The sequence below is a fragment of the Cornus florida genome, unplaced genomic scaffold (genome assembly GCF_030987335.1).
Source record: "Cornus florida cultivar Cherokee Brave unplaced genomic scaffold, ASM3098733v1 CherokeeBrave_3.0.0_Hap2_Chr11, whole genome shotgun sequence".
In the NCBI taxonomy this organism is placed as follows: domain Eukaryota; kingdom Viridiplantae; phylum Streptophyta; class Magnoliopsida; order Cornales; family Cornaceae; genus Cornus; species Cornus florida.
The window spans coordinates 115,047,122-115,063,234 of record NW_026775581.1 but is presented as its reverse complement, the minus strand read 5'-3'; the positions used below and the strand labels follow the sequence as shown (position 1 = coordinate 115,063,234).

General features: G+C 34.9%; 2 protein-coding genes across 2 annotated transcripts; one reads left to right on the top strand and one right to left on the bottom strand.

The window, feature by feature from the left end:
* The first annotated feature begins 2,127 nt into the window (after positions 1-2,127).
* LOC132282867 (PTI1-like tyrosine-protein kinase At3g15890) lies at positions 2,128-13,104 on the top strand. Its single transcript, XM_059784678.1, has 5 exons — positions 2,128-2,228; positions 2,317-2,638; positions 3,002-3,149; positions 11,725-11,987; positions 12,065-13,104. The coding sequence occupies exons 2-5, from the start codon at positions 2,595-2,597 to the stop codon at positions 12,729-12,731; spliced, it is 1,122 nt and encodes a 373-aa protein (XP_059640661.1). The 5' UTR covers positions 2,128-2,228; positions 2,317-2,594; the 3' UTR covers positions 12,732-13,104.
* LOC132282866 (protein TOO MANY MOUTHS) lies at positions 12,907-14,740 on the bottom strand. The gene has a single exon (XM_059784677.1). It carries the CDS (start codon positions 14,675-14,677, stop codon positions 13,199-13,201), a length of 1,479 nt encoding a protein of 492 aa, XP_059640660.1. The 5' UTR covers positions 14,678-14,740; the 3' UTR covers positions 12,907-13,198.
* Between the last annotated feature and the right edge of the window lie 1,373 nt (positions 14,741-16,113).

Here is a 16,113-nt window from a genome sequence, read left to right as displayed (position 1 = left end):
TGGCTCTCATTGGGATTATTTTCCTCTGGACAAAAGTACCCTTCACCAACTAATTTAAATGGGTAGGTCCTTTTTGTTTTAATTTTCAGTCCTCATCGCAATCAATGAAAACCGACAGCTAAGTAATCACAATATGTAATTGTGCCATAAATAAACTATTTCTGTATTCATTGTGCCTAAAAAATCCCCAAAATCCATACGTGACATTAATCAATTCAATACGTGACATTAAATTATAGTTTGATTGAAAGTTCGAACGAATTAATTCAAATTTTAAATGAGAATCACTTTCAATTTAGGAGGAGTTAATAATGCCAGTAAAATATGCACAAAAAATTTGAAAGCAAGAAAATTAGGCGTTTCGGTATAGTTATCGTTTATATTTTAGATTTTTTAATAGTTTCATAACTTTATATGAATTTTGTTAGAGTCAGGTTAGATTCCAGTTGTTTTAATCCTCTCGTGACCAATTTAATTTCACGATGTGGAAATTATTAATAATTTTTCATGGCTTTTAGATCAAGTTTTATATTCACTATTAAAAAGTTATAATTCTCGTGCTTACGGGCAACTTTTCTCACGAATTACAATTGGTTCTCTCTCTTAAAACCTAGCAAAAAATGAGTGTAAAAACTAGCTAAAAAAGGTTGGAATATGAGTGAGGAATAAAAGAACAGAAATAAAAGCAGATTCCTCGACGTCATTATTCTGTATAATTTTGGTACACATGAAAAGATAAAAATATGCTAATTAAAGATAAAAAGTTATTACCTACCTAATTCTGTTATTGTCTTTATGATTCAACTCATAAAGTTTTGACATTATTTTAATATATTTATATATATATTTTTTTTTATTTTTGACACACATTATTTTAATATTTGAGCATTCAATTTCACACTTGTTATAATGAGGGCGTTGTGAATATATATATATATACACACCCACACACATATAATGAGGGCGTTAAAACAATGAATCTCCTAAAGTTGTTATCAATAAAGATATAATAGTACTTCTGCTTCTCAACCAAACCATCTAAATGCGTTCAGCTGCTCCTTTTGCTGCCACAAAAGGGAGAGGCAAGAATTGGAAAAAACACAAAGTTTATGCGTATAATTCAAATAAGCAAAGTTAAATGGAGTAAAGATACAATGACAATGTATATATAATAACGACCGGTATCTCAATTATTACATAGTCCAATTCAATTATAATTGGACACAGAAAAGAAAAATTAATTATGTGTATTTATTTATTTATGACCCCTTCAAGAACTTAAAATTTGGATTTTCTATTTTGAAAGATAAGGAAATATCATTAGACTATAAAATCTTTGATATACATTTACTTATAAATCGAGTTATAATTAGTTGGGATTGTATAATTCCGAACCATATAATAGTTTATTATTATAGCAAAGAATTAGGATCTCTCAAAGTGAAACTATCCAATATACTAAAGAGAGCGGAAATAACTCTTGAGATTGAGTGAACCTTAAATGTGTGAAAATCTTATTTTATGAACGTGATCTTCATATTTTATTGTGCACTAACTCTACACATGAGAGAATCTGAGTTTTATATTAACTATTAAGACATGACACACAAAATATTACTCCACAGTAGGTTGCACATTGCATTTTTTTTCTTTCAAGATTTCAATTTCATTATATTAAAAATGCAACACATTAATCCGCATTAATGGTTTAGTAAACAAGCAATCTCTCGGGATGAATCTGGTTAATTTGATTTTAATAAGATTAAAAATAATTGAAATTAAGTTAATAATTGAAATTAAGTGATTAACTAATCTGCTAGTAATTGTATATTAAGTCACACCAAGTGAAAACGAGAACAAATTCAAAAACGAAAATACAAAAATTACAAAATTAGGTCACAAATAATAAAAATGAGAGCAAAAGCCTGCAAAGTGTAAGGAAGGAGACTTCTCTTCCACACTGCAAAAGCGACTTACATTGCACATTTTTCAGAGATTTATTTCTGGTTTTTTAATTTAAAAAAAAAAAAAAGACAAAAATGAAAATAAAAATTAATTGAACATTCAATGTCAGAGTCTTCGCGTAGGAGATGATGGTGACTGATATAATAATAGTAATAAGCAAAGTGCAAGGAAGGAGACTTCTCTTACACACTGCAAATCTGTTTGAGCGACATTCGCCAGCTGCTTCTCTCTCCATCTCTCAAATGTCTGCATCCCCAAAAAGCGTTACGTTTCGCATCACTTCAGTTTAACTTTTTCATCTCCCACTTTACTTTACTACTACCGGATAACTTTTTTTATTTTTTCTTTCAGTGAGAGTGACGGAGGTTGCTTTGATTGGGGGTATCTTGTTGGAGGAACATTTGAAAACAAAAAGTTAGAGAGAGAGAAGAGAGAGAGAGAGGAGGTCGAAACCTATGGCTTTGTCCTCTGCGTTTCGTTTTGGGAAGGATTTTGATCGGTAATGTTAATCATCCATAAATCGAAGCTTCTAGAGGAAGAAAAGAGAGAGAGTGGGTAGGGAAAGAACAAAAAAGGATAGAGGGAGAGAGGGCGGATAGAGGGAGAGAGGGCGAGTCACGTTTTAGGGGATGGCTCTTTGCCCTATGTTTTGTTGCAGAGGGGGTTGGAATCGGTAAGCTTATTTATCATTCAATTAATCTGTTCATATCATTTACTTGAATAGTGTAATTGAACTGTGATTTATTGTTCTGGTATGTTTGTTTTGGTGTCAATGAAGATCAAAGAGGGTTTTTTCGGCGCTTGATATAACTTTTAAGAGAAAGCATGTGTTTTTTGGTTAGAGACGATGATTTACGCTGTTTGGTTGCTGAGAAATTAGTGAATTAGAAAATGTATAGAAAATTTGAGTTATATGTATTTGAATTTTCAATGTTCTATTGATTAGTTTAACACAAATTGCCTATTTGACCAGAGCAACTGGAATTGAATTGTACTACCAAATTTTCCCTCATGTGTAAAATGTTCAATTGTACAGGAAACAACAGGGGAAGAAGCAGTCGACATGGAGGGTTTTTTCTTTAAAGGAATTGCATGCGGCAACAAACAATTTTAATTATGACAACAAGCTTGGAGAAGGTGGATTTGGCAGCGTCTACTGGGGTCAGCTATGGGACGGATCTCAAGTAATAAACCAAACTTTTGTATCTGTTTATTTTGTTTAACATTTTTTTGCTGATATATTTATCATTTGCGACCATATATTGTTGAATTATCAAGCAATATAGCTGCTATTGGGAAACAATTACTAATTTATTTGATAGTTCATTCTACAATTATTTGAGTTGTACAAAAGTATTTTAATTTGTGAATATTCCCAATTTGCATTGTAGATTTATTGACTACACGTGCTTTCTTTCTTGACTTCTGAACAAGACACAAAAATTTAAAATTGTTTAATGGTTTAATAATTTCTTACATGCATTTGCTAGTGTGAATTGGCAACTTCAGCATAACTTATTTGGATTTAATGTTTAATGAATATTAGATAATGAGGCAGAAAGATTCTGTTCACCTGTATAAACTGACTGTCCAAGAGCCTCATGTCAACTAGTGGCCCTTCTGATATATCCTCAGATACTCTGTTTCCTGTGAGAGGAAGTGGTTGGAAAGCCGTTCTTGTGTCTACATGTGCCTTTTCAAACAAAACTTGGGGGCCTAAAGTTTTTGGTTTACACAAGAGTACTAATTCAATGTATAGTAGTTTTAGAATACCATGGATAGGCATTTTGCGTATTGAAGAGCAAATTCACTTGCATTCAATATCTCTAGGTATGCAAATTATTGTAGAATGAAGAGATGTGTTGAGTTGGTATGCTTATGGCCTTAATATGGTAGACCTATAAAACAGTCTAGATCTGATTGGGAGTTGATTTTCTGGGCTGTGACTTTTGGAGGGTGGCGCCGTTTTTTTATATGGTGGTGCTTGTGGAGGGAGCGGAATGGAAGATCCTTTGATGGTGAGGAATCTTCTATTGGGTCTCTTAAACTCTCTATTATTAGCTCTCTTTTTTATTGGGTTAATGGGAGAAACTGTGCATCTTTAGAGGAGTTTGTTGATTTTTTGGGTTCTTAGGGCCTTTTTGTTGGCCCTCGTGTAGCTTATCTTGGGATGCATTCCCTGTTTGAACGCTTTGTTATACAATTTTTCTTATAAAAAAATATATATATAGTTTATTAGTCAGCATGAATTGTATATCATCATGTCCTGGTTACATATGTCGGGTGCAGGTATATGTTAAATCCCCCGGGATTTATCATATCCTCAAACCCAAGAGACAGGACATGGACACTTTATTCATTTTTAAATCAATAATATAATAAAAGAAGTATATTTATTAAATTGCTTACTAGGGGCATGTTCAACAAGAGAAATCTGATATCCATACCTAGGTGTATTAGGGGAATTAGTTTATTTTTTGGGTTCTTAGGGACTTTTGTTGGCCCTTGTGTAGCTCTAAATCAACAAACTAGGTGGTATTCTCACAAAATAAATTTTATATTAAAATTTTCACTGAACATGTAATGACCTTTCTTAAAAGGCCAATAAACCCCGCTAAACAGCAAGTGGTTGGACATGTAATGAAGTGTTGACATATTTTGTGAGCAAAATGTTGAATTAGGTCGTTAAGGATGAGTCACTTCCTTGGTTCAACATTGAAGATGCGATTGAAGATTGAAAAGCAAGCAAAATTGTCTTAATATGAGTCATTAAGTTTCTTTGATCACACACTTTAGCTAATGATAGGTGACTTGGACGGATTAGGTGGGATAATCATTATATAAGTTTGGTCCGTAATTTATTTAAATGTTTAATGAACTTATTTGGAAAATAATTAGGAAGTTTGACATGAAAAATATATCTGGACTATAGAGATATATTCCTTGTGTTTTAATTGAGAGTCCTAAGGTAAAACAGCCTTTTTCAGTGGTTGGAGGCTTGATGGGCCTGTAGGATGTAGAAAAAAACCTATCATGTAATTCACCAACTTATTTGGTGGTTCAGGGGCAGAACTCCCAAGGTGAAACTTTTTGGGCATTTTCAAAGGCAAAAACACTTTGAATGATTGATTTAAGGTTGTGGACCTGTTAGAAGTCAATAATTACGCTAAGTAAATTGTCAATTGATCTTGATGTATCCAGTAGCTACCAGGTTGTGATATGGGTCTTGGGATTCAATAGAACAACATTGGATTGCGATGACACCATATTTTGTGTGTGTGATTGTTGTCCAAATAGTTACATGTATTGAAGATGTGCAAACTGCATCATCATCTTATTGAAGATTACTCGGGGTGGAATCTTTGCTCGTAGATACAAGTGAGACTTGCAATTTCAAATGGTACAAGGAGTAAAACTGTACATCCCTGTTAGACTAACGGCTGGTTACTTTTGGTGTGAATCTATAACTGGCAGTAATGCTTGTTCTTGTCATAGTGGATTTTGCTGAGTTGTGGGCGAGGTCTCCTGATTTATCCTGTGGGATTTTTCACGTAAAATCTGGTGTGGTTGCGTACTGGATTAATTGCTTATTATTTGATTCAATGGTTGTCTAAGATTGATTGTAGTCAATTGAATTTAAAATTGGGACATAATCAATTAATTGAAATTCATCATTAATCATTACCAATGGAATATTTGTGTGATTTCATAGCACCTATTAGGACCCTTTCCTCTACTGCTAGCACTCATTACATTCAGGGGCGGAGCCAGGAATTTGGTTCAGGGGGGGCATGTTAGCACTGACAAAATAAATTTTTTTCAAACATGCCTAAAATATAATAGTGTAACAACAATGGAAGAAAAAATAAATAAGAAGAGAAAAAAAGAAAAAGAAGGTTAATTGCATATAAATTATGCATGAGTGGAAGAAAAAATAAATTTTTAAGAAGAAAAAGGAATTTTTTAAGAAGAAAATGAAATAAAAAATATATATATATATGAGATAATTTTAAAGGAAAAAATAGACTTTAATTGTAGAAAGAGAATATCAAAATTTTTGAAGACGACAAAAAGAAATTTGAAGAATAATAAGGAAAAAGAATAAAGAATTAAAGACATTTTTAGAAATAGATAATTTTATGGGGGATAATTTTATAAATTTTATGGGGGTGTTTTATAAATATTTATAAATTATATGCATAAAATAAAATAAAATTTAATGGATTCAGAGGCAAAGGGGTCATTTTATTAATTTTAGGGGGACATTTTATCATTTTTTACAAATTTATGTATAAAAAAATAAAAAATTCTATTAGGGCAGCATGGGCAGGGGGGGCAGCTGCCCCCCCCTGGGCACATGCTGCCTCCGCCCTTGATTACATTGCATCGAAACATTATTCAAGGAAAAGAATGCACACCAAGCTATCTATGTTACGTGGACTCTGGTACGGGTGTCGGACACGGGTATGTATCCATGTGTCGGACATATCAAATAAATCTCCAAATAGAAGGACACACAGACACAACTAAATATTCATTTTATTAATTATTTTATTTTATTTTCTAGAGTAAAGTAATGTTTTTATCTAATATAATATTCAATATAGGCATTGAACTCATTTTAAAGTAATAATATAATGTAATTGAATGATTGAATATGTTTTTTAAGTACATGTCTAACCAAAAGTGTCGGACACATATCCCATACCTATGTCCAAGGGATATGTGTCTGACATGGGTACTTCACTACTTTTGAAGAGTCCATGTAACAAAGCAAGCCATGTGGCCGGATGATAAGGTGGGACTAAGATCAAGTTACTTGCGTGTGGCTAAACTTGTTGGAGCATTGATAAACACTTTATATTTAAATGAAGTGCATGTACTGGTTGCGTCATATAAAAGGTATGAATTATCAGTATGAATATTTAATCTGACAACATTTAAGTGTTACACTAGCCTTCATCCCATCATTGTTACAGTGTAAAAATTTAACAATTTTTAGTGATTACTGTACTTTTTGGTTGAAAGCCAATTACAGATAATTTAAGATATCGTAACTAGAAACAAGATTTACGATATTTGGTATGCAATTCCAATAAAAATGGATCTATGGATTGTTTATACGACTATAGTAATAATTATTGTAGAATAAAACAAATCCCTCTGACATAAAATTATTTTCTTCAATTTCAGTGCAGATCATAAATACACACAGACACACACATTCCCAAGAAAAATAAAAATAAAAATAATAATAAGACAGAATACTTTTATGCTGCATTTGGAAGCATGGAATCCACTCTTTGAAATTGTAAATGGAATAAAATTAGTTTAAAATTTGAAGTAACATAATCTACAATTCCAAGGCATGGATTCTATGCTGCCAAACACAGCATTAACAAGTTCATTCATAGAGTTTTTAGCTTTTTTGACTGTTAAAACTTAAAATGACTTGAATTGTCCAATTCTTTTAAAAGTTGCGAAGTATACCTCCTAACCAAACTACTAAAGGACAAGCTTAGGATTCATAAAAACATTTAAGCAGCTAGAATATCTCACATTTGGTTTCATACTCGTTACAATCCCTTATAAGAAATTCAGGCTTAAATTTCAAAACTAATAGGCCTTTTGCATACTTCTGGACTTCCATTTGAGCAGCATCTATATAATTACGAATAATTTATTTATTAATTTATTTAAAAAAAGAAGTAAAGTTCCAAGAATATATATCCCCGACGCCAATATGAGGATATTGTAAGGAATATTCTGATGTCAAGAATATGTGTGGGAGTGGGGAAGATTGAATGTTAAAAGAAAAATGTAAGACTTGATCTAACTTAGAAAACATTCCATAGCGGCCTTCTAAAATGCACTTTTTCTTAACTTCTCATATATGAAATGGTCATAAGCAGAACTTCACATATAGCTGTTAAGCCTCGGGAGAGATGAAATTTGAGACTTTAATTTCTGAGCCATCATGCTGGCCAACTCACCTAACTAGATGGTGACTGTATGCATCTGTAAGTATTAGTTTCAGTTCATAATGGAAAAGGATAAAACATATAGAGGTTTAAATAGTTCCTTTCACGTGATGTGACTTGGCAGTGCTGGCCTGCCACTTCATTTCTTCTCTTTTCTCTTTTCCTTTTTTCCCTTTTTTTCTTTTTTAAATGCAAACGTGAAGCTCTGTTAATTGGTTTATGAGCCTAGCTAGTGTGATGTGATGAGACTTTGACTCACCCAATGTCTTTTTTTATACTATGTTTTGTTTTCCGTCAAGATCTGCAATCTGTCCCTGTTAAGCTTCTTTCGTGCATCTAGTAAGAGGTGGCTTATTATTCCCACATTGCTAGGATAATGTAGGCATGCCCTACATTTTGGTTTACCTTTTATGGGTGGTTTACAATTTCTTACGTGTGTGTAACAAAATCATTGAGGCATTGCACTTCTGAAAATGATGGTTCTGACTAGCATCCTTTTGGCTGAGATTGTTTCTGAAGTACCCTTTGAATGAGCCATGCAGTCTTTCAAACATATAGTGCTCTTATTGCAAAGTGAGTGTTCTTTACTGGCCTACAGTAGTTTTTTTATATAGATTCAAATATAGACTATGATGTGTTCTGTGTTCATTCACTAAAATATCCAACTACATAACAATGAACTCTTAACATCATTCAGACCTTCTAGCACACGTCAAAAGATTTAATGCCATCATTTTCTGCTTTTCTCACTTAGCATTCCCCCACCATTTTTTTTTTTTTTTTTTTGTAAGTACTTCATTTTCACCATCCCTTTCTCCTTTCGCCTTTCTCCTTCCTCTTCTTATTCTTTTAATTTTTGTTTTTTCTAGTTTCAATATTCTTGCACACTCTCTTCCTTTGTTGGCTTCTCTTTTCCAATTATGTTTTAAAATAATTTATTTTTATGGCTTCATTGTTTTGCCAGTTATTCCGAGTCCTTGTGTGGCTCACACTCAAGGCTGATACAAAAAAACTCTCAAGATCTTTAATATTTAATGAAGTAGGTTTCTAAAGGTTGACCCTGAAATAATTTGGGTTTATCAATACTTTGGTTTCCTTTCCAATCATGATACTTTGCAAAATATGTTAGTCAAGCTGGGCATGATCTCTTAACGCTTTGCATTCTACTGATCCGGAGGTTCCTCAAATCCACTTTCTTCCTCATACTTCGAGAAGTAAGCTTCCTTATTTAGATTTAGATCTTTTTACTACTAAGCAATGAACACCAGCCAAAACTCTATTAAGGAAAGACTTAAAGGGTGCAACTTAATCAACACTCCAACAATGTAGGCGAAGAGAGGAGATGTCTCAGCCCATTCCCAATTGTTACAAATTTCCAATCCCATTTTACTTCCAACTTGTTGAGGATTTAGTAACATTGTGTAATAGAGCTGATAATTTTCGATGCTACATCATGAACAGTATCTACTGTGATTAATTGAATATAGTTACAATTTGATTACGAAAATTGACAAGTACAATCAAATCCATCAAGCCGAAAAAAATTAATTTAAAAAAATAAAATAAAACCAATAACAGGAACAGTCAGTATGATCATGCATGTAAAAAGGAAGAAAATTTGATTCAGTAGGCATGTATTTTCATGTGATGATCTCAGTGACACTTACAGACTCCAACATATTCTCATTTAACACAAACATGAATTTGCTTGAATTTTCATTAAGTGATTTCAGAAGTCTCACAGATGCTACCTTTTGGCTGATGTTTCTTGAGCCAAGGATTAAACCTCTTTTCTGAATGAATAATATATTACCCAAAAAGTTGTATGAAGTAAATAACAGCTGCATTTTAGTGTATTAAATTGATCAATTAGGCTTTTGAGTTTGCTACTATATGGATAGCCTCTTGTTGACCGATGGACAGATTCAGCAGGCTAAATCAAATGATATTAGAATCTGCCCTGCTTATGCCTGGGGCCCTTGGCACTTTGATCACAGCAGAGCCTTGATCCCTTCACCTAATGTTGTGTTGACTTGCTAATTATTTCATGTTAGAGAGTACTGCCATTGTGGAAATAATTAATATTCCCACAAAATTTAAGATAGAGTTGATAGTGCACCTGTTTCATTAGTTGTTTTTTGAGCTATTCTTTAACCAAACGCAATGAAGAAATCATCATCATCCTTGCCTTAATCCCATATGAATGTGGTCGGCCACATGAATTCTTTTTTCCACCTTTTCCTATTACAAGCCATTAAAATGCAATGAAAAATGATTTTAAAATGGAAACTAAGATGATTTTAATTGCCTGCTTGGGGCACCTAACCTTGGAACTGTATTTGACAATTCTTTTGATTTCTTAGGGTCACATGCTTTACTTTATGATTCTGAATCTTTCCCCTGAATTACTAAGTGTAATTTTACCCAGAACAATGCTTAACCTGATGGAGTTTATTCCAAAAAATTGTGCTTTGTCCAGAATCAATTGCATAACCAAGAGACTGTATTACTGGGGGCTGTCTTATAAGAAAATAATAAACCAAGGGGGTTTTGTAGCTTGGGCATCTAAAATCATCATATTACCTGATTTAAATGCTCTGAGGTGGATCCTCTATTGAAAAGCAGATGTATATGGTATTTCATGCAATTACTTAAAGGTAATGGCCCTGCAACTTGTAGACTGCTTTAGTGACTGCTCAAGGGAGTTGGTTATGTTGCTCTAGAGGCTATATAAGGCAATTATTTTTCAAATACAATCTTAAAGTGCTTCCCTAGATTACTGAAGCCTAAGATGCTAACGCCATAGTTGTTAAAGATGTATCTAGGCTCCAAAAAGTCCTAGGCTTGTCAAGGCTCAAGCGGAGGCCCTCAACCTAGCACATTTCTGACCCCTAACTCTTAGACTTGCGCTTTTTAAAGGCTCCATGCTTAAAAATATATAAATATTTAAATAAATAAATAATGCTCCTCCTTTATTAATTATTTATTCATATAGTATATTTGGCGGAATTGTGAGCTTCTGTTGACTACTTATATTAATTGTGTTTAGTGCTTGATATTATGAATTTTTATGATAGTATAACATATGTTTAAAATATTGCCTTTATTATTGCACATTTTTAATGGTATGTGATTTAGTTAACCCGTATGCGTATCAAAAGGATTTATGCACATTTATTTACGTGATCCTCTTAGTTGATATGTCAAAACTTTAGTTTTGTAAAGAAGTTTAGATTAGTTGTGTAGCGTTATGAATTGTTCCGACTGTACATTATTTGATTGAATTCATATGCAAACTGAAAGGATGTATGTATATTGATTTAACTTATCCATTGAATTGATATGGTGAATTTTTTATTTTATTTTTGGTTGATCATGACTAGTTTGTGTTGCATATTTTGAACCTTTTTTTTTTTTTTCTTCCCGTACTTGTATTTAATATTCATTTTTATCATACACCACCTTACTTCAATCAAGCTATTACCCTACATTGCGGGTTGTGCTTAGGCTCTAGGAAATCTAGGAAACCGTGCTGCCTTGGTGCGCCTTGAACCTTTAGGAATATCCCTAGCACAATAACTGACTTCTTTGATTTTTAACAAAGCTCCATACATTTCCTAGCATAACATTTTTTTCTTACATCCATGTCTGTGAATGGATATTCTTGCAGTAGTTTGTTTCTGTTCGTTGGTGGTATAAACACCTGAGGGATTTTTACCGCATTACTCAACTCTTGGCTTTTATATAAATTGTGAAATTATTGACAGAAAATCTGCAGATTGCAGTTAAGAGGTTGAAGGTTTGGAGCAACAAAGCAGAGATGGAATTTGCTGTTGAGGTTGAGATATTGGCACGCGTACGGCACAAGAATCTGCTTAGCTTACGTGGCTATTGTGCTGAAGGGCAAGAGCGTCTAATTGTTTATGATTATATGCCTAATCTGAGCTTGCTCTCTCATCTTCATGGACAGCACTCAGCAGAATGCCTTCTTGATTGGAAACGACGGATGGATATTGCACTTGGGTCTGCTGAGGGAATTGCGTGAGTGTTGAACCCAAATTCCTTTAATAAAACTCCATCTTTCAATTATATAATAACCATTAATTTATTTTGAACAGCTATCTTCACCACCATGCAACTCCACACATAATCCACAGAGACATTAAAGCAAGCAATGTATTACTAGATTCAAAGTTCCAAGCTATGGTTGCTGATTTTGGATTTGCAAAGCTAATACCTGATGGTGCAACACACGTGACCACCAGAGTCAAGGGTACTCTTGGCTACCTTGCCCCAGAATATGCAATGTTAGGAAAGGCATCAGAGAGCTGCGATGTCTACAGTTTTGGCATTCTCTTACTAGAGCTTGCTAGTGGCAAGAAACCCCTTGAGAAGCTTAGTGCGACGATGAAACGCACAATCACTGACTGGGCTCTGCCATTGGCGTGCGAAAAGAAGTTTAGTGAACTTGCAGACCCGAGGCTTAATGGGAAGTATGTGGAGGAAGAGTTGAAAAGAATTGTACTTGTTGCCCTCATCTGTGCCCATAGTCTACCTGAGAAGAGACCTACAATGCTCGAGGTGGTGGACCTACTGAAGGGAGACTCCAAAGAGAAGTTTGCTGTTCTAGAAAATGACGAGTTGTTCAAAAGTCCTCAAGCTGCAGATTACAATGATGGGTTATCTGGTGCAGAGGACAGCTCAGACTTTATCAAAGAGGAAAAAGATCCAAAAAATGAATTGAAAGAGTCCGATGGTGACCCTGAAATTAAACATGGAGACTGAACCTACCGGTTGTGAGATTAGTGGATGCTATATAATATTGATTGGAGTTAAGTTGGGTTCTAAATACGTCGGTCAAGGTGACACAGAATGTCCTTCTATAGGAATGGCAGAGGAAAAAGCTGCCTACTTTATTTAAAACACTGCTTGTGTCTGTTGTGAGAATTTTATGTGTGGATGTTGCTCTTGTATTTGTCGCCCTTTTTTGTTTTCGGAGTTTTCAAGACTTCTTTTGGTCTTTGTTTGATGGTTTCAGAATTCAGATGTCTTCATTTAGGTCTTAGCAGTGGAAGTGGAAGTTAAAGTGTATCGTCCTAGCCTGGTAATGTTGTGTACTATATATTATTTCTTGGAAAGTCGTTTCATTTGTTGTGCAGCTCTTACCAGACATTTCAAACTTATATTTAAAGATTACAATCATACGTGTGAGACAGCAACTACATATACACTTATATCTTAAGCACTCAACCCTAAAATAAACACAGTACAAACAGCAGAAATGTTGATAGCCGAATCAGTAACCTACCAAAAAGTGAACATTTATGAACTGCAGCAAGTGACTTATTTTCTGATCTTGTCATTTCTCCATTGATGGTGGAAAAATGTTGCACGGTTGTTGAGCCGGGTTTAGGTCTCTCTCCACAAGGACCAATACCTGAATCAAATGATGAGTCCAAACCATTCTCGAAACCATTACTTGCATCATAGCATAGTCCTGAATTGTTGTAGAGCCTTAGCTTCCTTCTCATCCTCCAAACCATCTCTCTCCCAAATGGGACAGGTCCTGATAACCCATTGTTGTTTAGCCTAAGCTCACTCAGTTTGTTCAGCTTACCAAAGCTTGATGGAATCGAACCATTCAGGTTGTTTCCATCTAGATGAAGGACTCGGAGATTGGGTAAATGTCCTAGTGACTCGGGTATCGTACCGTGCAAATTTGTGGAAGAGAGGACTAAGATCATCAACCCTTTCAACCCATTGAACCCATCATCAGGAATTGTTGTGGACAACATAGGATTGTTTTGGAGAATCAAAGTTTGAAGAGAATTTAAGTTTGTGAGAGATTTTGGAAGTGGTCCGGAGAGATGATTATAGCTTAAATCCATGAGAATTAGGCCTTTAAGGTTGCCGATGGACTCAGGAATTGGACCAGAGAGGCGATTCCGGCTGAAATCCATTTTTATGAGAGAATGGCAGGTTCCAAGGGTGGATGGAATTGAACCCATAAGGTGATTTTGGTTAAGGTCTAAGAGATTCAAAACAGGGAAGGTTAGACCGGGAATTGAACCGGTTAGTTTGTTGGCGCTCAAATCCAACGACTTAAGACCGGTGATCCGGCCCAGTGAAGCCGGTATTGAACCATTGAGATTGTTTTTGTGGAGATCAAGGACACTCAAACGGGTCAGATTGCCCAGTTCGTTAGGAATGGGACCCACATGCCCATTCTCCCTAAGGACTAGGGTTTTTAGGTTGGGCCCTAACTGGCCCAAAAATGATGGGATGGGTTGAGGGTTGTCACTAAAACAACGGTAGAAGAATAAGGTCCTAATGTGTGGGAGCTTTGCGATGGAAGGTGACAAGTAGGAACGGGTCGGGTCACATGTCGGGAACGCAGTGTCATCGGAGAGAGCTCCGAAGGACAACGACACAACATGGTAGACGTTATCGTTGTCCGGCATGCACTCGATGCCATGCCACCGGCCACGACAAACATCAGGTATATCGGTGGCCCATTCGTTCCCGGTAGCCTTCATGATGTCATAAACTGCTTCTTGCTCCCGGGCATCCGTCCGGGCTCCTTTATTATTCATCGAGAACCCGGTTTGCGGGGCATCCACTAGGGCCGAGGGCACGCCGGAGTCCGACATGATCACCGTGAAGGGCATGACAAAAGGCACGCACATGAAAGTCAGTAGTAAAATTGTTTGTAGTGAGACAAAGAGACACATTTTGAGAGATAGTGAGAGAGAGAGAGACTGAGATTAGTTACCGTTGTTGGAGTGTGGGGGTGTTAAAAGAGGTGGGAAATTAATGAAATGAGTGAGGTTGGTGAATGAGATATAAAGTGAAATAAAAAGAAGTTGGTGCATGAACTGAAGTGGGTTAATTATGGATTCACGAGTATTGGAGGTATTGAAATAAATACATGGACCTCTGGGAATGCATTAATGAGCTGCACGAGAATTAACCCCCACCCACATAGATTTGGGTAGTTGGGGTATGCCTATGAATTGGGCTCAAACCCGGTCCACTATTATTTTCAATAATACATAAATCCACGATTTATTGATTTGTTATAGAATCCTAGATTTTTGTGGGCTCAAGCTATGGACCTGTATATGGTTTTCATCCTGGCCCAAGATTGTTTCTTTAAGAATAATAAAAATGGCTTGCTCTTTAAGGTTATATTTGCATAGGCCCATCCAACAACGTGGTAATTGGACCTGTATAACTATATAATAGGTGCTGTCTTTGGGTTCGGTGCCTTCTAACTCAAAATTCTTACATTCTCTCCGCCCGGAATTGCAACGCTTTCATCACGGTTGATATACTCTCTATCCATCTAGTCTTTATCCAAAGTGTCATTTAGCCTGACACCGAATTCAGGCTTTGACTCTGATGGTAAATTTAATATTCAAAAGTTTAAGATGTTGGGTAGTGTTACATACTTAACCAGACAGGGCCAGTTCAGGTCCAAGTGAGGGCGGATGCCCTACTGGATTTTTTTGAATTTACATTATTACTTATAGTTTTAGTTAAATTTTGAAAAATACCCTACTCATTTTTTAAAAAATTCCCCCTTCACATTTTTACCTCACTTATTTCTCAACTGAATTTTTTTTCTAATTTATATTATTACCTAAATTTTTTAAAATGCCCCCACTCCAGGCTCCCCTTAAAAAATTCCGAAATCCATCATTATACTTAACCGTATATATATTCCATTCATTTCTCATCCAAATTCAATTTGTGATGAGCCCCTCTAACAACAATCCATTATGACCAAAATAAAAGAAAGCGGTAACATATGTCCACGTAATTTAAATTATAATTTTATATTAAGTGTTCAAATTTTTAATTCTTTAACATATATCCACGTAATCTGTAAATTCTGATTCCATAAAGGTATTTTTGAGTTTTCAAAAAGGTTTAGATTCATCATTTTATGGGGATTAGTAAAGGGTATTTGTGTCATCTTCCTATAAAAATGGCATTTAAAGAAGAAGAAAAATGGGTAACGGTTTATCAATAAATAAATAAACAAATGGTATGCGACTATCTATATTTTTGTTAGAACCTAAAAATGTCGGTCCTAATATTTCTAGTAATTTTCATTTTTACATTACTAAACTAATTTTTTTTAATTTTATATAATAAGAGTATA